The sequence below is a fragment of the Triticum aestivum genome, chromosome 4A (assembly GCF_018294505.1).
Source record: "Triticum aestivum cultivar Chinese Spring chromosome 4A, IWGSC CS RefSeq v2.1, whole genome shotgun sequence".
Taxonomy (NCBI): domain Eukaryota; kingdom Viridiplantae; phylum Streptophyta; class Magnoliopsida; order Poales; family Poaceae; genus Triticum; species Triticum aestivum.
The window spans coordinates 592,976,746-592,998,400 of NC_057803.1; the positions used below are offsets into that span (position 1 = coordinate 592,976,746).

General features: G+C 45.4%; 2 protein-coding genes across 5 annotated transcripts; both read right to left on the bottom strand.

Annotated features, from left to right (window-relative positions):
• Nucleotides 1-1,795: 1,795 nt before the first annotated feature.
• LOC123087296 (poly [ADP-ribose] polymerase tankyrase-2) lies at nt 1,796-11,959 on the bottom strand. 4 transcript variants are annotated; one of them, XM_044509282.1, is made up of 13 exons: nt 11,755-11,956; nt 11,588-11,656; nt 10,944-11,111; nt 10,706-10,745; nt 8,995-9,126; nt 7,037-7,176; nt 6,487-6,597; nt 6,225-6,350; nt 3,678-3,830; nt 3,016-3,114; nt 2,769-2,939; nt 2,582-2,661; nt 1,796-2,203 (listed from the first exon to the last, which is right to left on the bottom strand). In XM_044509282.1, exons 3-13 carry the CDS (start codon nt 10,962-10,964, stop codon nt 2,134-2,136), a joined length of 1,143 nt encoding a protein of 380 aa, XP_044365217.1. In that variant the 5' UTR covers nt 10,965-11,111; nt 11,588-11,656; nt 11,755-11,956; the 3' UTR covers nt 1,796-2,133. The 4 variants fall into 4 exon arrangements, with proteins under 4 accessions (XP_044365217.1, XP_044365215.1, XP_044365218.1 ...); XM_044509280.1 differs by lacking the exon at nt 10,706-10,745 and having other exon boundaries at nt 11,755-11,959; XM_044509283.1 differs by lacking the exon at nt 11,588-11,656 and having other exon boundaries at nt 11,755-11,916.
• A 1,728-nt stretch (nt 11,960-13,687) lies between these two features.
• On the bottom strand, nt 13,688-18,794 carry LOC123087295 (ankyrin-1). The gene is made up of 13 exons (XM_044509279.1): nt 18,539-18,794; nt 18,350-18,421; nt 17,929-18,099; nt 17,309-17,440; nt 16,664-16,803; nt 16,453-16,578; nt 16,190-16,315; nt 15,810-15,962; nt 15,070-15,168; nt 14,889-14,987; nt 14,582-14,752; nt 14,392-14,471; nt 13,688-14,077 (listed from the first exon to the last, which is right to left on the bottom strand). The coding sequence occupies exons 1-13, from the start codon at nt 18,672-18,674 to the stop codon at nt 14,008-14,010; spliced, it is 1,575 nt and encodes a 524-aa protein (XP_044365214.1). The 5' UTR covers nt 18,675-18,794; the 3' UTR covers nt 13,688-14,007.
• Nucleotides 18,795-21,655: the final 2,861 nt, after the last annotated feature.

The window sequence follows — 21,655 nt, forward strand, 5'->3', positions numbered from 1 at the left end:
TTCTACCGCCAAACCGCCTGGTGGTAGACTCAATGGGCAAACAACATGGTCAACGGTGGTAGTGCCTCGCCATACCACCCGGCATTGCCCATGTGGAAAAGGGATCTACGCCACTAACACCGGAGGTAGCCAGTTGAGTAGTTGACCCAACCGCTAGGGCCGGTGGTGGTAGACCCCTGCAAGGGTAAGTGGCTCCAGGGGCCACGTGCATGCCACCCGGTGCGCCCAGTTTTTCTCTTGTTCGGGACGAACAAAGGAGAAACATTCTCCCCAACCCTCCGCCTCCTCGGATCTCACCTGTTTTTGCTCCATTTTCATGGATCTTTCCTCCCCTACGTAGATCAAGGTATTCTCCTTCGGTTCCTCTAATGGTTTTGGGTTGAATCTTGCTATTTTGGATGTATTTTGTAGCAATGGGTGAATCCTAGTTCCTCAAATATCTTCAAATTTCGGCTACCTATTGATTGGTGTGGTTGGTTTAGATGCAAATCTTAGATGCAAATCTACAACAATGTGTGCTTATACATATATATTTTCACTTGGATTGTAATATGTTTGGATGAATGTGTTGGAGATATTATTTTTAGATGTGCATGGATGAATTAGAGATTAAAAAAATGTTAAAGTAAGGAAATGTGCATATGTATGGAAGTACGGATGTTTCTCTTACATGCATATGTATGGATGAATTGGATATGTGCTAGGTTGTATTGATGAATAGATATGTGCATATGCCATCGTCACCTAACTTGTTTGACAAATTGCAATGCCATTTTGGTGTATGATGATATTTGATAAATTGAAATGCATATGTACGGATGAATGTGTGATGTTGCATTGTCATGTGTGTAGTGTTATGTAGGCTTTGTGCAAATACATGCATTTTAAGAGTCTTTGACATGTGTGTGAAGATGAAATGCATATGTATGGAAGTATGGATGTTCTCTTATGTGTTTTCAAGTATGCCTTATTCATTTTGATTGCAAGTATAGACGTCAAATATTTGTTGTAAATTTTATGACTAAGTGTGGATTATTGTGTTACGTAGGATGACCAATCACAATCAGCTGGCCAATGGTCCTTGGTGTCATGGGCTTGAGGTCAGTTACGACGCCACTCACCAGGCGCAGTACATCGAGACTGGGCATGTAAGAACCAAATATGTTTTCATTTTCAGTCAATTGGTAAGGTATGGACCACAACTTCTATAATTTTGACAATTGTTAGAACCTTTGCGCAAGAGAGGCCACCAAACAGCCTGTGAGATGCCATATGACGAACGGTTCGAGGAGTACTTCGAGAGAGCAGGGCTAACTACCCATCGTCCACCAGTTTAAACGTGCCCCGCCCAAGATCAACCAACCGAAGTGCAGAACATGGTTTAGTCTGTCTTACCTCAACTGGGACACAAGTTTAAGGGGGGCAAATGGCTGCACACAACCAAACACACCCGAAGTTCCCAAGTTAAATGTTGAAATTTGCTTTCGATTAGAGCATCTCAAACAGATACCCAAAAACAGCCGCCATGCCCAACAAACTGACATTTTAGGCACAAAACAGCTTATCTCTACTGTAAAAAAAGATGCCCTGTCTCTATACAGTAGCAAGAAAAAGAAATTGCAACTTCCCTAAAATTTTGCTACAAGTTGACGACCTAAAAATTGACCCACCCAACCGCTCATCGAAATCATTTCTTTTTCTTCCCAACCATGCAGAAAAGGCAAGCCAAAGATGGCTCCAATACGGCTAAGCCCTGTTTGGGTTGTCGTTTCCATTTCAAATACCCCTGTAAAACTTAGACCTCCACCCGTCGTTTTCATTTCTAGCAGGAAATAGCTCTTGGCCAGTAAGTTACACCTGTAAGTAAATTACACCCGTATTCAATTACATCGATGCGAAGCTCGGCCTAAGTGGGAAAAAAGTTCAAAATGGGGCACATCAGGAGCGTTCTAGACGGATTTGGATGAATAAGTGCCAGAACTGATTAAAGCGCTCGCACACGCAAGCACCCATGGCCATGTAGCAACAACACAACGTTTCATGGTTTCTCAGACAAAAACGAGATCACCAGATGTAAAACAAGCCGGAAGGGAACCACTGAGCACGGCCAGAACCAGCCCGCCCATGCAGGCCCTAATCAGATTCAGATGAGCTGCCGCTTTCTCCAGCGTCAAGTTCCGCCCTCATTGCCGCAACAGCATCCCTGAAAATGTCAGACGTAGCACCGGTTATTATGGAGCCACCATGGTGTGTTCGATTCAAGCTATGCAAGTTTAATAATCTATTCCAGACTTCTTTAAAAAAAACTACTACCAAGCATTTCAGCTCAAACGTGATGATGCAGCTAAATATACACCATGGGAATGCACATGATGACACTAACGACACACTACGACAGTGCACCCGCAATATGATAATAAATAATGCTTCACTTGATTATCAATTCTGCCAGAATAATGATATTGCATAACATAACGACAAAGTTACGTATGGAGTCAAAGTTAAAAGCAGTTATATTCAAAGGACCCTTGGAATTAGAAGACATGTTGAAGAAAAAGAAAGGCGAGATGGGAAGAGTTACCAAAATGCTTCATGAATCTCCTGACTTGTAGGATCCAGCTTCATCGCAGCCATATACGTATCACATGCTTCCTTGTGATCCTAAGGATACAAAAACAGGAACCATATTGTTATTGTCTACGTGAGGAGACGGGGTTGACATGTAAAACAGCAAGCAAAAGGCCAGCAATGCGCTGATTTTGTCTGACCTTGAGTGCCGTTAAGGCAGCTCCTTTCCGCCAGTAACCTTTTGGCCAATCAGGCTGCAGCCTTATGCAAGCATTGGCATCCACCAGAGCATCACGTGCTTCACCAATCCTTAGATGGCAAAAGCTCCTGTTTGAATAGAGCGTTGCATCTTCAGGATCCACTTTGATTGCCTGCATCAAACCAAATCATGAGCACGATCCGTCATCCCAGAATCAAAGCGCTCAAACGGATAGAGCAACAATATACCTCACTGTAGAATTTTGATGCACCGGCGTAGTCCTTCTCCTCTACTGCTTTTGCACCAAGTGATTTCAGCTCAGCCTTCTTATCTTGACCTACCTTGTCCTACACCATTAAGAGAACATGTACTTAAGCCCTCTCTACAGAGCAACAATTTTATCACTTCAATTCATAAGCATGTTTAGTTGAAAACAATTGGAATGCCCTAAACATGGTACTTTCATCTCCAAGCAACAGTATTGGCAAAATTGTGCAATGATAACACCTAAAAACCAGTAAATGATGGCAAATGAATATGCGCAGCAAAACATACTTGACTGACTTGCAGTGAGTAATATCATGATGTTCTGTTTCATGCGACCAGTTAATAGGATTATGTTTCTATTTTGTACTTGCTTCCCTCCTAACCAGAGTTTCACTATATGTGTTCAGGACTTCCTGATTTTATTTGCCAGACTAGACTATTAACATCGTCCCAGTGATGGCTCCGCACTACTGTTTCTACATATTTGTTATTGTAGCTGCTACGCAGATGCTGTTGAAAAAGAATATCACACCATAGCGAACAAATGACATGCACCTTATTTCACACATCTCATGAACAGGACAAACATAAGGTTCTATAAATTGTAACATCGAAATAAATGAGCTTTGAATTGAGTTTGTACCTTGTCCTTCAAGTGCTTTGCTTTTACGTGGGTAATGATTCCATCAATACTCCAGATTGGCACACATTGAATGGGTTTGGTGTACGGAAATAGAATCTCCACGAGCTCTCTTCTTCCAGAGTCTGCAACGATTTCTATTGGTGTCGTACCGCACTGTTATGTACAAAAAAGAACAGGAGGAAGATATTTATGGAGGATGATCGCAATGTGACAACAGAAACATAGGATACGTCCAGCTAAAACAACACTGTGATACACTAAAGCAGCAATAATTAAGACATTCCACATGTTCCAACAGTTACCAACACGACATCACCACCACAAGTAATAGTATTATGACCTTTTTTCACAAGTAATATTCTAAAAATGGAATGTCAAATGATAAAAACTGGTTAGCTCCATATCTTCATGGAAAATGCCAACAACAGCAGCAGCAGCAAAGTCTTTCAGTGCCAAACAAGTTGGGGTAGGCTAGAATTGAAACCCATAAAATATCAACTCTATCACGTATATCAACATTCCCCGATCCTTTCTTGTGTGGCCATATATCCACCTCAACATGCGTATCTCTGCTACACCTAGTTGTTGGGTATGTCGCCTTTTAGTTGGCCAACACTCAGCGACATACAACATCGCAGGTCAAATCGCCATCCTATAGAACATGTCTTTTGCCTTTTGTGGCACTCTCTTAACATAGAGAATGTCAGACGCTTGGCGCCACTTCATTCATCCAGCTTTGATTCAATGGCTCACATCTTCATCGATATCATCATCCTTCTACAGTGTAGGCATCTGAAACATCGTCATCTGCACTCTTATCCAGGCGTAGGCGTCTGAAACAGTCTTTGTCTCCTTAATAGCCTTTTGGTTTTAGACATCCTCGTTCCACTACCAGGTATCTTTAGCTTCGATTCTACTACTCCTGGTCACTCCAAACTCCCCTAAAGCTACCTTCCGAATGCAAGCCGTCATCTTCATCCACATATTGTTTGCATCACCTCCTTCCTCCCATCGGCTCTCCGTAATAAGTAATAACCCTCTCCTTGAAAGCTACCTCCCCCTTGAGCTTCCACCAGTTTGTTCTATCTCCCGCTGGGCACGAATCCAAAAGCAAAAATCAGCCACCACAAGCTTATGTTGAGGGACAACACTCTCTCCAGGTATCACCTTACAATCTAGGCAAGCACGCCTGTCTTCTCTTCTCAAGAGGACGAAATCAATTTGGCTCAAGTGTTTTCCACTACCAAGTCACTAGATGGGATTCTCTCTTTCTAAAAAGTACCCACGATCATGTCGTAGGCTAAAGCAAAACTCAAGACATCCTCTCCTTCTTGATCCCTGCTGCCATATCCAAAGTCCCCCCCATGCACCCCTTCAAAATCTGTGTTAGATGTACCCATGTGGCCATTGATGAGGTCTCCTCCTATGAAGAGCTTCTCACCAATAGGTACACTCCTAACCATGTCCTTCGGGCCTTCCCAGAATTCCATCTTGGTGCTCTCACTATGGCCTACTCGCAGAGCATACCCATTGATAACATTAAGAACTAAGTCCCCAATGACCAGCTTGACCAGGATAATCCGGTCCCCTTGCCTTTTGACGTCTACCACCCCCTACTTGAGGCTCTTTAATCAAGATGCCTACTCCATTTCTGTTTGTAGTCGTCCCCGTGTACCACAACTTGAAGTCGGTATCCTCTACCTCCTTCGCCTTTTGTCCCTTCCATTTGGTTTCTGGGACGAATAGGATATCAACACCTCTCTTCACCACTGCATCCACAAACTCCCGTAATTTACCCGTCAAGGACCCTACGTTCCAGCTACCTACGCAGATCCTACTAGGCTCGGCTAGCTTCCTTACCCTTCACACTCGTCGAGTCAAATGCTAAGAACCACGCAACTTTTAAAAAATACTCATTATGTCCCATGGTTCTCCCCTTTTAAGAAAAAACTAACAACCTTTTGACCACAGTGTTTGTTTTTCTGGAAACATGTGATATTCTTACAAGTTACAATAACATTCCACATAAAAAGGACAGACCCAGTGCATATAAGCTCCCACACAAGGTGGGGTCTGGGGAGGGATAATTGGAACCTAGTCTTACCCCTGCAAAGTGCAATGCAGAGAGGCTGGTTCGAACCTAGGACCTCTTGGCACAAGTGGGAAGACTTCACCACTGCGCCAGGCCTGCCCTCTAAAACTTAAATAACATTCCACATAAAACTTAAATAAAAGTCAGCTACCCGCCACTTGTTGCAGTAAAATCAAGACAAAAGGGGTATGTGTCCAGCTCAAGTCGAACGGTTGCATTCAATAGTCCTGCTCCGTTCAAGTTGAATCAACAAGCCCCCCCCCCCCCCCCCCCCCCCCCCCCCCCCCCCCCCCCCCCCCCCCGCATCAATCTCGAAAAGGGAAAAAAAACTTTCCATAAGATTTGTAGGGTTAGACATGACTTATCCACCGTGTCACAAGCATATGACACATTGAGCCAACAAAGGTACCATATGCATCAAGAATAACCAAAAAATAAGAGGAACAAGGATTCACCTGCTCATCTGGAATGTTAGGATTTGCACCAGCCTCTAGCAAGTACTTAATACAATCAGCCAAGCCATACGTAGCTGCCACCACCAAGGGAGTGCACGGATTAGCAGAATTCATGTCAGCACCAGCCTGTGGATGCATGTTATGCAAAGCAAAATGCCATGCATAAAACAGATAACAAAAAAAAATTAGATAACAAAACCCACTAATGAGTTCCCGTCTAGAAATCAAGACATGAAGAAACAAAACAAACAGGATACCAGACCTTGACAAGTAGCTTGACACAGTTCAGTGAGTCAGATTCACTCACTCCATGCTTGGTAGAACTAAGAGCCATAAGTAGAGGGGCACATGAAATTTCTGACACCCTGTTTGGCTACAAATTAAAAAGAAGAAAATCAGTTTCCTAAGAAGTGACATAATTCAACAGTTACAGCAATAAGACTTCAAATACAACGTAAGAACAGAAAACACAGGTTAGACGCATTTGACTCTACACAGTCACATAATATGTCTGAACTCACATCCATACATTAGCATTATTTTGGATTTGTAAAGCTGTAAATTACCAGCGAACTACCCTAAACTTGGCCATTATAGGTATTCCCATTATTTTGAACGTGAGGTGACTAGAAAATTTATGAATGAAGACATGTCAAAACAATACAGTAAAAACTTCAATACTTGTGAAAGTAGATTTGGTAAAATATCAAAGATAAGTCCAACATAACAGATGAAAGCAAGCATATAAACCGTCTAGATTGCATCAAGTTGTCCAAATTGTCAATGAAAAAAGTATGGAATTTACACATTACATCTGCATGGTGGTCCAACAAAATCTTCAAAGCACCAGCATTCCCATAGTAAGAAGCAGTGTGCAGGGGCGTCCCATGAGCGCCATCTATATCCACACTGGCTCCTCTGGATAATAATAGACGCAGTACACATTCATGCCCTAGCAAAACACACGAATAGCATGGGTGTCATAAAGAACAACCATTAAAAAGACACACTATAAGAGCTGGCTAAGACAAATATGCAATAAATTCCTATAAGATGTGCACTGAGCCACTAAAGAGTTCCATAACAACCTTTTCTTCCTGTAATAAACCAAAACATTTGAAGATACAGACATCAGTTCACCATAAAATTCATTTGAGTTCCTCTAAGTTGTTACAAAAAAATCTTTCAGAAATTGCAATGACAATCATGAGAAGATCAAAAGCAGAACCGACAATTGAACATTAATGGCACCTTAACCAGATGGGTCAATATTGTTACCCGGACACCCACGTCTTAAACTTATCAATGATATGTGTGGATCACTGGATCACACATGGCTGTGTGCATTATGATGACGCAGAGGCCGGCTACCCCCTTTCGTTAAAAATGTGTGGATCAAACACCATTGCTTCAAAGCATGGTCTGAAAGAACCACTAGAATTAAATGCTGCCGGGATTGAAGGCTCATATTGACAACGGTAAGTAATGATTGTTAAGGAGTATTAGTATTAGGTCTAGGAGTCCTGTTAGGCTATGTTTCATTTCCTTGTACCCTGAGTCTTGTGTAATATTTATATGCCCCTTGGGCTATGCAATAGAGATAAATTGCATCATAACATGATATTAGAGCCTAGGTTTAGGTCTCCTTCAGACGCCCCAACTCGTCCTCCTCTTCCGATCGATTTTTTTTCGGTCTCCCAATCCAATCTCTCACGCCGCCGGTTTCTTCTGGCTGTCTGTCTCGCCGCCGGCTGCTGCTCTGTCCTGACGCCGCACACGCCTCCGCCTCTGGCCAACCTCCTTCAGCCCGCACACGCTGCCCGCTTGCTCTGGCACCCCGCCCTGCAGTCCACGTCACCCCGCCCTGCAGTCCACGTCACTCCGCCCTGCAGGTCCACACTCCTGCTGCAGGAGCGGCTGCAAGCGCTTGACAAGGCCAGGGGTGGCTGCTACTTCGTCCACCTCCACCATCCGCAGGTCAACCCTGCTGCTCCTCCCGTGATGCCGCCACCTCCCCAAGGTCACGTCGCTGCTGCTGCCACCCCAGGGCGCCGCCAGCTGCCGAATCCTGCTGCCTCTCTCTGGTCAACACCCGCCAATCCAGCCGCATGGATCAGCTCACCGCTCAATCCGCCAGCTCCGCGCCATTCCGTCGCAATTCAGGAGGCTTCCGATTCACTGGCCATCCTTCGTCAACTGCTGCAGCGTCTAAACTGCTCTCCTACAGCCGCGCATGAAGCTGCCTTTCTGGTCAATGGCCGCAACGTGTGCTTGCCCGCCCCCTGCTACGATCTGGCTGTCTCTTCTGCTCCGCTGCCATGGTTCCTGGACGCTGCGTTTTCGTATTTTGATTTGGTTCTTCTGGCTGATTGCCTGTGTTTAAAAAAAAGGCACGATTTTCTCGGGTGCCTGAGGATTCTGTAAAACAATTTCACCAACATACCTTTAAGAAGATCGAGAGAAGAATGTTAAAGATAGGTACATAAAAGATTGTCGGGTGGTTTCTAGATTGCTGATCCTGAGGCCAGAACAGACCAGCCCAGCATAGAAAATATAGGGCAACAAATAAGTCAGTGGAACAAACTAACATGGAACAAAGAGTTACTGCACAGCAGTGAAATTACCGGAAAGTATTTTCAATATTCAAAACCGGAAGGTTTGATGGTTACAGCTTCGCATTCACTTGTTCTTGTTTAGCAACAGATTAATATTCATGAAAATCACCAATGGATCAATGAGCTTATGCAGAGAGAGAGAGAGAGAGAGATACCATTTTTGGCAGCACAATGAAGAGGAGCAAAGCCTGTCCCATCTATCTTATTTGGATCGGCTCCATGGTTGAGAAGATATCTGGCAGCAACAAATTCTCCACACAACGCTGCACAACCCAAAGGTGGTGGACCTGCCAACAAACAAGTATTCTGTCAGGTCACCAATATATTTCGCTCTCTCATCTCGAAGGTGAAAACACTCAAGCTCTACTAATGTACAATACCATAAGGTATCATTAGATAAATTCCTGTAAATGTAGCTGATAAACCACATTCCATGTAAATACTAAAAGATCCTCTCACCACCAGATAACCACATAAAACATGTAGTATGGTATGCGTGCATGAGCAGGCATGCCCAATTGTGTGGTGTGTTCTAGTTTGCATGTTTGGAAAGGGAGGTAGATGCTCCCACGTGCTCTGAACTGCACTAAGAGATGTTATATGTGGAAGCATATTGACAAAATACCACATAAAAATGGTAAACAACTTTAAAGCCAGAATGTGATTAATTATATTAACAGAAAAACTAATCGGTGCAAGTGCCCAGATAGTTTTCCTGTACAGCGGATTCCAATGTAGCTCCTCGCCTATAGAAAAGATGGTGTATGCATGTGGGGAACCTACCACTTCGTGCCGATGCCACCAGTGTTTATTGCTAAATTCAAAATTCAAAACAATTTATGTCCTAAACCACCAACCTGATTAACAACCCATCTTAATTGTTGAGTTCATTTCGGCAGAAGCTTCTAAACAAGATCCCATTTTGTCGCTACCAACTACTAGATTATCATACAACGGCTACCATATTAGTAGTGAAAGATTACCACGCTAATAGTGCATGGGGTTACCAAGTAATAATGTATTTAGGCACTGCAATCTTGTGCGGTCTCAGAGAGTGAGAATTCAATTGTTGCCAATAAGTAGGAGATGATATCTGACCATAGAAGTACCACCATGCAAGTCTTATATGAGTGGGAGAGTGATGTCCCTAATGTGGCAACCAAGCATCTATAACCCAGTAACCAAGTGGCTATCACATGAACCAAGTCACTATAACCTAAAAACTACTGACAGAAAAGAAAAGGTCATCAAAACATACCAACATGGGATCTAGTTTCAAAGATCTCGTCGCAAGAATGTTAGTGGTGAAAACAGATCACCAATCAGGTACATAATTTGAGAGAAAAGATTTTGAAAATTCAAAATCGAGGTAATCTTTGCTGACATAATACTATGGATTGGTTTGCATGCTACATGCAAGTTAGATTACCGAGCTCGTGCCACCTTTATCGGCGGGCACCATATGGGAAGACTACCCGAGGTCCATGCATCAAACAGTTTGTCCTTCTATTTGTAACAAAGTAGAATATGTGTGATGATTAATTAATGTAATGGGAGCTACATATTTGATCATAAGAGCATCTCCAATAGCTTGTATGTATATGTGTTCGTAAATTTGTCCATGTCATCAACCAACAAGCTATCATACAATCATTCCAATAGAGTGTATATAAGAAAATGAGATAATAAATAGCTTTGCTTCCCCTATGCACCTTGGAGCTGGATGCTAAAAATGACATAAAAAGTGAAAGGCTCTCAAAAGGACCTGCATCAGCGTCATTTAGTTAAGCAGAAACATAAAAACATACATGACTTGAATTCAGCTTCCCAACGTGCAAAACAGAGACAAAAACAGTGAAAACGTACAATTTGACAGCACAGCACCACTTGTTTCCACATGCAATTTCTGCTTTTAACATTCAGAATTAGATATAGCAATTGCATGCTAGAGCTAAAAAGAATATGTAAACAAAATAGCTAAGCCATTGTCTGAGTTACATGTTGCATCAGACAGAACAGCTTACATGACAGTATGGCAATCCATAGAAGCAAACCAATAACACAAAAAATGCAGTGACTGGTCTAGAAGAGGAAAAGCACGCACCACCACGGGAGCCACCAGCATTGACGTCAAGACCAAGCTCCTCTACCAAGTATTCGCAGACCTTCATTTTACGCGTGTATGAGGCCAATCCTAGCAGTCCAACGCCCTCTAGTATATCCATGTCAGCAAGGTTTGCTCTATCCTCAACATCCATTGCACGAACCAAATCTACATCACCCCAAAATGTGGCAGATAAGTTGTAATAAAATGCATATGAGAACTATAAGTCTGCAACAAAACAATATGATTGCACAATCTGGGTCAAAATTGTCAGTAAACAATTAAACATGGAAATTCAGTAGCCTAGAGCGCCGTAGTAGAATCACAAAACCAAATCTGGCCGAGAACCTCAGTTCATCACAAGGGTAGGTGCCACCACTTCCTTTTCAGGGGCAATTGGGTAGGTACCAACCACCACCATGGCGTGTCAGACGGCAAAAACAATCGCGATGCAGGCAAATACACCCCTGATTAGCATGTCGGGCGCGCAATCGGGGTCTCCCCACAATCGCCCAGTACGCGCGAAGCAAAACAAGCGCTCCTGCAAGAAGCAGCAGGAGCCTCACGGGCAGGCAGGCGAGCGCGCCGCGGACGAGGCGGCGGGGGACGGCGAGGCGTGCGGTGCGGTGCGGTACGGTACTCACCCTTGAGGCGGGGAACGTCGCCATCCAGGACCGCCGCGAGCAGCGCCCTCTCCGTCGGGCCGGGGCAGGCTGGAGGAAGGAGGGACCGAGTCAGCTCGCCGCCGTCGGAGACAAGGGGACGCGCGAGGCGGGGCTAGGGTTTCGCGCGGTGGCGGAGATGCGCGTACCGTCGAGCATGGAGGCCAGGTCGGGGACGGGCTCGTCCGGGGACGACTGCGCCACCCCCATCGTAGCGGGGCTTCCGCGGCGGCCGGCGGCCTCGGCGAGGTGCGCGGGGTCGGGGCCGGTGGGGGCTCTCGGCGGTGGCTTCGAGGGGAAGGAGGCGGGGAAAATGGGAGGAGAAGAAGCGGAAGCGGGAACGTGAAATGAGCAGCCCGGCTTGTGCCACTTTTTTTTCAATGGAAAATGTGAGAATGGAAAATTTTCATCGTTTCGCAAAAAAGAAAATTTTCATCTGGGTGCATTTGGTTTTCGCGAAAGTCAATTATCACAAACTTCTTTTTTTTTTTGCGAAAATCATCACAAACTTCAATCAAAGGACAAATTTATTGAGCAGACTTATCCATCTCCACGATGCCAAATACATACTCTCTCCGTTCCAAATTAGATGACTCAACTTTATACTAACTTTGGTCATATAAAAATATGTTCCCTCATGAGTATAATGGCATTGATTTGGTATTTTAGGCGAGGACGTTTTCTCTGTAAATTTGGTCAGAATTTTCGAGGGTTGACTTTGACAACATCTTTTCTGGTTTGGATGTACTTTGGAAATATCTAATACACACTGTATTTTTTGGACGGTGGGAGTATTCTATTCGTGCCTTCGGTTCGGAAAAAACTGGGGCAAAGGAAAATTTACTGTGGTCATAGTTTAAAAGGAAAAATGCGGGATTTCGTCGATGGCTTGCGATAAACCCAAACTTGCTTCACTCGAGAACATAAAACAAAAGGCATGTTAGACACTCTCACAACCTTGATTGCAGACGAGGCATTGCAAAGCAAATTATCATATGTCGATCACCCTAGGCGTTCAGTTATTCTTGTTCGGGTACCCAAAAACGGGAACCGGAATTTTTTTTTACCAAAAATATACCCGAACCCAAATTACCCGAAATTTCGGTTTCGGTAATTCGGATACCCAAAAAACCCAAAATATTCGGAGCACACATCAGCTTTTCGTATGAATAATTCGGGTAGTATGGGCATTTTAGTTAGTATGGGTAACATGACAGTGTGATAATAGCATGAATAATTTGGTTAGTATGAATAATTGGGGTAGTATGGGTATTTCGGGATGGCGAGATGCCAAATACCACGCGAGACATCTCTGCTTCGTCGCTCGCTCAGCTCCCGCAAGCCGACGGGCGACCCAGCGCCGCCCCCTTCCTCCTTTGGTTAGTATGAATAATTCGGGTAGTGTGGGTATTTCGGGTTTTCCAGACTGGAACCCGAAAACCGAATAGCCAGGAAATGAGAACCGAACCCTTACCTGATACCCGACGGTTTAGTGTGGGTATAAATTTGGCAGCACAATTCGGGTTTGGGTAGCGGGTTAGGGTACCCAAACGCCCAGGGTGATATGTCGATTCGCAAGAACAGTTTAAGTCCCCATCAGCTGTACCCTTCTCGATTTGTTGCCGTGTTGGTGTTGGTGATTCCACTCAGAGTGGTATGCCGACAAAATTCTTTTGCTGTTCATGTGCTATCAGACACTCTTTCACTCAGTTAATATGGTTTTTTCTAGTTGTTGTGTTCCATGTCGCAAATAAAAGGAAATAAATGATCGGTGCTATCCACTTCTTTACTGACGATCCACTTTGGATTGAAGGCTTTCTTGGATACTACACAAGTATCCAATTCTAGATACATCTTCTTTTATCCATTTTGATGACAAGTATTTTCGAACGGAGGGAGTACTACACAAGCGAGCCCAGGTTGAAGTTAATTTTTTTTTTAGGGAAAGGTTGAAGTTATTAGGACAAGTATGCAAAGCGTCCGGCGATTCCAATACCCACCCAACCCAACCGCTCATCCAAATCATCATCATAAATTCTTGTCAACCATGCAGTGCAGGAGAGCCGAGCCAATGCGGCTAACTGAAAGAAATTCAAAACAGCCTAGGGCAATTGAAGACGGATTTGAACAGACCAAACACAGATGATAAAACAAGTTCAATCCAAAGCACCCATCACCACAATCTAGCAAAATACAGTACCATTCATGCTTCAAACAGATCGTCAAAGCACCGTACTAATTCAAAGCGCTCGCACGAGCAGCCATGGCCATTTAGCAAGGAGCTGAGTACGACTTCGCCTTTCGCTAAGACAACAAAGAGATCAACAGTTTGGCCAGACGTAAACACGGACGCAATGAGAAGCCTGGAAGGGAGCCGATGAGCATGCCCATCCAGGCCGGCCCTAATCAGAGTCCGATGAGCTGCCGCTTTGTCCAGCGCCAAGTTCCGCCTTCATTGCCGCAACCGCCTCCCTGAAAATGGCGCAACAACCGTTATTATGGAGCCTCCATGGTGGCCAGGGTTCAATTCAAACTGTGCAAACTTCAACCTATTCAAAAGTATGTTGCGACCAAAGATACACCATATATATAAGAATGCACAAGATGCATGAAACTAGCGGTACACAACGACAGTGTGCAACCAATACTAAAATGTGACAGAGCTACATGCGGAGTTAAAAACAGGTTCTATTTAAGCAGTCCTTGGAATTAGAAGACGTGTTCAGGAAAAGAAAGGCAAAGATGAAAATACTCCAGATTGCAAGGTTAAGCGGAAAGAGTAATACCAAAATGCTTCATGCAACTCCTGATTTGATGGATCCAGTTTCACCGCAGCCATGTACGCATCGCATGCTTCCTTGTGATCCTGATGATTAAAAAACATGAAGCACATCATTGTAAGCATGGGGAGATGGGGTTGAAATGTAAAACAGCGAGTTAAAGGCTAGCCATGTGTGGAGTGTGGTTTTGTCTGACCTTGAGCACTGTTAAGGCAGCTCCTTTCCGGCAGTAACCCTTTGGCCAATCAGGCCGCAGCCTGATGCAAGCATCAGCATCCACCAGAGCATCATGTGCGTCACCAATCCTTAGATGGCATAGGCTCCTGTTTGAATAGAGCGTTGCATCTTTAGGATCCACTTTGACTGCCTGCGACAAACCAAATCCCAAGCACGATCCGTTATCCCAGAATCAAACCACTCAAACTCAAAAGGAAAGAGTGTATACATCCATGCCCAACAGCCAACTATGTTACCACAAATATGGAACAGCTGCAACAATATACCTCGCTGTAGAATTTTGATGCACCGGCATAGTCCTTTTCCTCTACTGCTTTTGCACCAAGTGATTTCAGCTCAGCCTTCTTATCTTGAATTACCTTCTCCTACACCATTAAGAGAACACATTTATATCCACAGTACTCATTTGATGCAGCTTTTATAGTGTGCTAGATGTGCAAGATATACCTCGGAAGAGGACTTCCGTGCACTGGCATCCTCTTTCCGCTTAACCTTGCTGTCCTTATCACTTTGCTTAACCTTGCTGGCCTTATCACTTTGCTTACCCTGAATCATGATGGTTAAGCATGTTAATAAGTATACAAAACATGGAAGATAACAAACATGGAGAAGGCGAGAAGCTCAATTAAACAACTTCTATAGAAGTAACAACAGAAATACTTTTATAGAGCAACAATTTTATCACTTCAATTCGTAAGCATGTTTAGTTACAAACAATTGGAATGCCCTAAACGTGGTACTTCCATCTCCACGCAATGGCACTGGCAAAATTGTGCAATGAAAACACCTAAAAACCAGTAAATAAGGGCAAATGAATAACCGCACCAAAACATACTTGACTGACTTGCAGTGAGTAATACCATGATGCTATCTCCATGGAACAACCTATTAAAGTTCTGTTTCATGCAACCAGTTAACAGGATTATATTTCTATTTTGTATTTGCTATTTTGTTTCCCTATTGACCAGAGTTTCACAATATATGTGTTCAGGACTTCCTGAATTTACTTCCCAGACTAAACTAGTCAACTTTCTCCAAGTGATGGTTCCGTACTACTGTCTCTACATATTTGTTATTTACTCCCTCCTTCCAAAATACTTATTTCACACATATCTCACAAACAGGAGAAACATAAGGTTCTACAGATTGCGACATCGAAATAAATGTACTTCAAATTGAGTTTGTACCTTGTCCTTCAAGTGCTTTGATTTTGCGTGGGTAATGATTCCATCAACACTCCAGTTTGACACACGTTGAATGGGTTTAGTGTATGGAAATAGAATCTCCACGAGCTCTCTTCTTCCAGAGTCTGCAGCGATTTCTATTGGTGTCGTACCGTTCTGTTGTGTACAGGAGGAAAATATTTAGGATGATCGCAACATGTGTGAACAGAGACATAGGATACATCCAATTAAAAACAAGTGTGATACAGTAAAGCAGCAATAATTAAGACATTCCCACGTGCTCCAACAGTAACCAACACCACATCATCGCCACAAGTCTCAGTTTAGAAGTGCCAAGGATAATATTAATCAAGAAAAGAAAGTCAAAAAAGTCAAAAACTTACATAGTTGCTTGGAATATTGGCATCTGCACCGACCTCCAACAAGTACTGGACACATTCAGTTAAGTCTTTGCTGGTTGCTATCACCAATGGAGTATCAGGAGTCGTACAGTTCAAACCAGCACCAGCCTGTGGATGCAACCAGTGTAATAAATGAATCTGTGTGGTTATTTACACTTCGCATAAAATTCAGAAATCCAGTACAAAAGCCACACTGGATTTCCCGCAGCAGTCAAGATAAAAAGAAGATGAATTGGTTACCATACCTTGACAAGAAGCTTCATGCACTTCAAAGCAGCAGACACAGAAATTTTTCCAGCGACACAAATAACATCAGCACAAAGAACTGCAGCAGTCATGGGTGTACCTAAATCTGAAAAAACCCTGTTTGGCTACAGGTATTTGCGCAACAAAGTCAGTTCCCATGAAAAAGCAAAATAATTCTACAGATACAGAAAACATTAAACTACTTATTACATCTGCATCATGCTGCAATAAAGACTGGACGATGCCATAATTCCCATCCGACACAGCCACGTGTAGTGGCGTCCCTTCACAAGAGGATATATCAGGACTAGCTCCTTTGGATAGCAACAGTCGTACCAGCCCATCGTTTCCTAAGAAAAATGAAAAGTAAAGTATATTAATCACAATGAATACCAAGGTGTTTTAGACAATTCTTATTTTAGGACAATGAATCAAACAGTAACACAGATCATAAGATCGGGACTGCATTATTCAATTGAATAAAGTGATGCATTTTGAGGACAGAGATACACATACACAGTGCACATCAAAAGCTTCACATACAAGCAGGCAAAATAAGCAATTGAATTCCATTTCATACTAGAGAGTATAAACACATAAGAGGTAATAAAATATATCCAAGTGGCACGTTATACATGTCATAGTGCTTAGATGTAACAAACCGTCATGCTTTGAGCACAGAGTACAAACATATAAATATGCAGTCTAAAAATAAACTGGGCATGGCCATCTCATTGGTAACCAGATCAGGCAGGGCCTCTAACACGGAAAATGAGTAATAAGTGGCAAAAACATTTATGCAGCGGCAAAATAGTAAAGATACAAATGTAAATAGGTGCTGAAAGAGAGAGTCACCTTTCTTTGTAGCATAGTGCAGAGGAGAAAAGCCTACGCTGTCTTGCTTATTCAGATTAGCACCTTTGTCAAGCAAATACCTCACAGCAATTGCTTTACCACGCGCCACCGCACAAGCCAAGGGTGTCATGCCTGCCAGAGCATTCAAATAACTCAGATAAGACATCTTTGGCAGACAAACACAACATAATGTGAGTGAGGCATAAAAGTCCTACAAATGCGCCATCGCATACTGGACTGCAACTACAACTTCAACATATAACAATCCACACATCAGCACAATATATTTTCATTGCAAAATGGACCTTTATCCATCAGTAATTTACAAGAAATGCATATCTGAGGCAATATTAGAAGCAGAAACCACCGCAGCTGTATATGGACAAGGCACTACTTTGCTTATTAACAATAAAATTGCCATTCAAAAGCTAGCATATTACTAATTTAACATATGGGCATTCATTTAGCTGTGCAAGATGCAAAGTCGCCTGAGAAAATGCACGCACGAAATTAAGAACATGCAGTGTATGTTACACATGTACAGCAAACAATTCACATATAGAGATGAGCCCACAAAATACAGCATTTAATCTGGCACTTGAGGAAGCAGGGGCATATACCCGAATCATTGTTGGCATCAGCATTGATGTCGAACCCAAGCTCCTCCACCAGGTACTTGCAAGTGTCCATCCTCCCCGTGCCGGCCGCCTCGTGCAGCGGCCCATAGTCCTCCATCTCCTCGTTGTTATCCGACGAATCACTGTCGCTCGCATTCACATTGTCCATCATCCCTACAAAACCCAGGTTTCCCAAAAGAGCAACGTCAAGGCACAAACTTTTTTGAAGATGTAAATCTTGCATTTTTCACGATTTCGCATGACTGAGTCGTGGGCCCCGAAGCAAACATCAAGGGACCCAGGAGACAGGGACCAACAGTTGACCGCACAATGTTGGGCGAGGACCCTGGGAAAACCCAAACCCCTAGCTAGAAGGAGAAGAAAAGGAGGGGCATTTCGCGGGGGCGGGGCGGGGGGTGCTCACTCATGGCGCGGTCGGGGTCGACGACGTCCGAGGACTCGATGACGCGCTTAATCGCCTCCGACTGCTCGCTGTCTGGAAGCAAAGAAAAAAAAAACAAGGGGCCACCGCCGGCCGTTAGAGACCTCTTCTACTCGGACAGATCGGAGGGAGGGAAAGGGCGACGGAACGGAGGTGGCGCGACGGACGTACTCATGCGGCGCATCCCGAGGTGGGCGCCCATGAGGTTGACGCCGGCCGAGATGTAGCCCATGCTCCCCGACGCAGCCGCCGACCCGCCCCCGCGGGGCCGGCCGCCGCCGACGGCGCGGCGCCTCCCCGTCGCCATGGAGCAGAGCCCTAGCGGCGGTGAGGGAGGGAGTGGGAGTGGGGTTGGGGTTGGGGTTGGGTAGGTGGGATTGATTCCGGTGTGTGGAGGCGGAAGCTTCGGGAAGGTGGCCGCTGCCGCTGCCGCTGCGTGCTTTATGGGATGGGATGGGATGGGATGGGAGGGGCGGGAACGTGGGAGAGAGATAGACTCGGGAGCGCGGGATGCGGGGGATCGGGCGCCACGTCTCCGATCCGACGGTCGTGATCGAGCCGGGAGCAGGTGGGGGGAGGCGTATCCGCTATGCGGCACCCGAGTGGTGGCTCCTGCTCGGGGGTTTTGAAATGGAAATGCTAGGCGTACATCCACGGCTTGTCAACTTCCAAGCTTCAACCCGGTTTGGGTGAACCATTCTCCCTCGCCCCCCCCCTCCCGCGGCTTCTACCCGTGGGCGGCAACCATGCCTCCCCACCCTGTCGTTTCTATGCGTGGGTGACACGGCCATCGGTTTGTCGCGTCCGCGAGTTCACCTCCCTCTCTCCTTCTCCTCCATCTGTTTGTCGTAATTTATGGTCGTGTGTTGGGAGGCCATGGATATGGCTTGTAGTGTTCACCGGCCATCATCGCTAAGGGATGAAAACAACATCGCCTCCCTCATGTTTTGTCGTAATTTATGGTCGCGGGTCGGGAGGCCACGACTGTGCCATGTACCGTTCGCCGGCCATCATCGCCGAGGAATGAAAACGACATCGCCTCCCCCTCCCCTGCCCCTCTCATATTTCTCGTGTGTCGTCGTCCATTTTTTATATGGGTCATTGCTAAATGTGTCACCATCTAGTGTGGGGATGCACATCACCGAGAGGACGTGCCCACACACCGACATGAGGATGGATGCAGCAATGAGGCATCGACGTACGGCGGCGGCCGTGTGTAACGTGTTCACATGCCAAGTACTGGAAAAATGTATTGGGACAAGGCCAAATGTCACTATATACTGCGAAGACAAGGTGTTTCACTGGGACATCCTAATAACTTATTCGAAGGTGAGATTTTTTTTTGTTGCGCCATCTGTGACCCAACTCCCCAATATCTGGATTTCATCAAGGATCAGATACCTGTTGGAGATGCTCTAAGGGAGCGATTTGGAATATATTCTTTTGAACACAGTCCAAACGCAAGCGCTCATATACATACATGTATACACTCATCAAATATGCACGTGTACACACACTCTACCCTTATGAGCACATTTGAGAGACTGAGCCGGCAACCTAGATTTGAGAGATACTTCCCCCTTGGACATAGTTGCCTCCCTTGGTCGGAGCGACCCTTGCGTCCACGCGGGCTGGTTTGCACGTCGCTCGGCCCGTGGTCTGGCCTCTGGAGTAGCACCAGCCAAGGTGGTGGTCAGCGGCAAACTTGGGCTGCGGATCCGGAGCGGCAGGCTCAACCATGGGCGCTTGAAACACGGGCAGGGAAAGTGGGGGCCCGACCCTGAGCCTGCCGCAGCGGCAGCGGCCCATGCATGTCCATGGATGCGCCAGGGGCCTACAGCATAGCCTTGGCCGTGAGGTTTTCGGCAAGCCGTCGGGGCGCCATGTGAGGTTTTCCCGGAATACGTCCATCTGTCACCGGCCACAAGTCCAGAAGTGACGGCGCGACAGCTGAACATCCTGCGATTCATTCCTTGGGGATTCGATGAGGGCCTCCTCCTCGACACCCTACTGGGTCCTGGGCTCCTGGCTCTACACCAGATGACAATAGCGCCTGACGGTGATCGGCCCAATGAGGAACAAGTCTTGCAACCCCAGTTCGTGCATTTTGGAATTGATTTTACTGTACGGTGTTACGTGCATGAATTCTTTGGATGAACATAAACTTTGCTCTCAAGTCTCAACCCTCATGATTACCGATTAGAATATCTTCTGCTCATGACCTACTGTAACGAGAGATGGTGAAGGAGTTGCGCACTCTTGTCGACATAATAGCTCATGCATGATTATGGTAGTTGCACATTTTTGTCAGCATAGTTGGCATCCACGGTAGCTGTAGTTGCGCACATAGTAGTTCGCAGTTGGATACGATTATTAAAAAGTTGCACAACACGACAATACAAAGATGGTTAGATGATGTCTCGCGTTTGCATTGCTTATTCAAATATAGCTAGACGAGCGACATTGTAAGCTTGATCAACTATTGATGCACACTGAAATACTGTCGCACCCGGGAGCCTGGGGAGGCGGCGCGAAGACCCGGCCGGAGGACGCTGGAGACGGGGGCTGCGAGGCCGCTTGCCGCCGCGGACCTGCACCCACGGCTCCGGGAGGGCGTCGCACACGCGATGGATCTCGGATCTTGGGGCGGCGCGAGGGACGGACCCCAGCGGGGCAGGAAGCGGGGAACCGGCCTCGGAGGACACGAGGTGGTCGCCGCACACAGCGCGCTGCGGTAGGAGCTGGGCTGGGAGGGCCGGCAGGAAGAGTCCGCGGAGGACGGGCTGTCGTCGAGCCAGCGTCACACGCGGTTGTGGCCGCCGGTGGCTGGGGGTGGACTCCATGCGGTGGACGGCAAGGCCGGGGTGGCCGTCGGCGCTTTTTTCACTAGAGAGAGTTTGTTGGAATGTGAAGCCGCATGCCCAACCGTCTGACCATGAAAGAGTTGCACAATTATACTTTCGGAGTTGCACATCGACTGCCAAATAGTTGGCCGGGGCTATGATTCGATTGTGTAAGCATCGCCCACACACGCATTGATATTTAATTGGCTTGTAATATAATTTAGTTGCACACACATTGATATTTAGTTGGCTTGTAATATAGTTTATACATTGATATTTAGTTGGCAGGAAGACTAGTTGCATACACATATGCTCAGTTGATTTGTAATATAGTCTAGTTACACACACATTGATGTTTAGTTGGCAGAAAGACTAGTCTAGTTGCACACACATTGATATTTAGTTGGCAGGAAGACTAGTTGCACACACATATGCTTAGTTGATT

Excerpts from the sequence above, each read along its gene's own strand:
- LOC123087296 (XM_044509280.1), bottom strand. The coding sequence starts at position 11,815 with ATGGGGGTGGCGCAGTCGTCCCCGGACGAGCCCGTCCCCGACCTGGCC. Across the intron at positions 7,177-8,994 it reads TCATTGTGCTGCCAAAAATG|GGCATGAATGTGTACTGCGT; the intron begins GTATCTCTCTCT and ends GTGTTTTGCTAG. Across the intron at positions 3,831-6,224 it reads CTAACATTCCAGATGAGCAG|TGCGGTACGACACCAATAGA; the intron begins GTGAATCCTTGT and ends TGTACATAACAG.
- LOC123087295 (XM_044509279.1), bottom strand. The coding sequence starts at position 18,674 with ATGGCGACGGGGAGGCGCCGCGCCGTCGGCGGCGGCCGGCCCCGCGGG. Across the intron at positions 16,804-17,308 it reads GCACTATGCTACAAAGAAAG|GAAACGATGGGCTGGTACGA; the intron begins GTGACTCTCTCT and ends CATTTTTCTTAG. Across the intron at positions 16,316-16,452 it reads GCATGAAGCTTCTTGTCAAG|GCTGGTGCTGGTTTGAACTG; the intron begins GTATGGTAACCA and ends TTGCATCCACAG.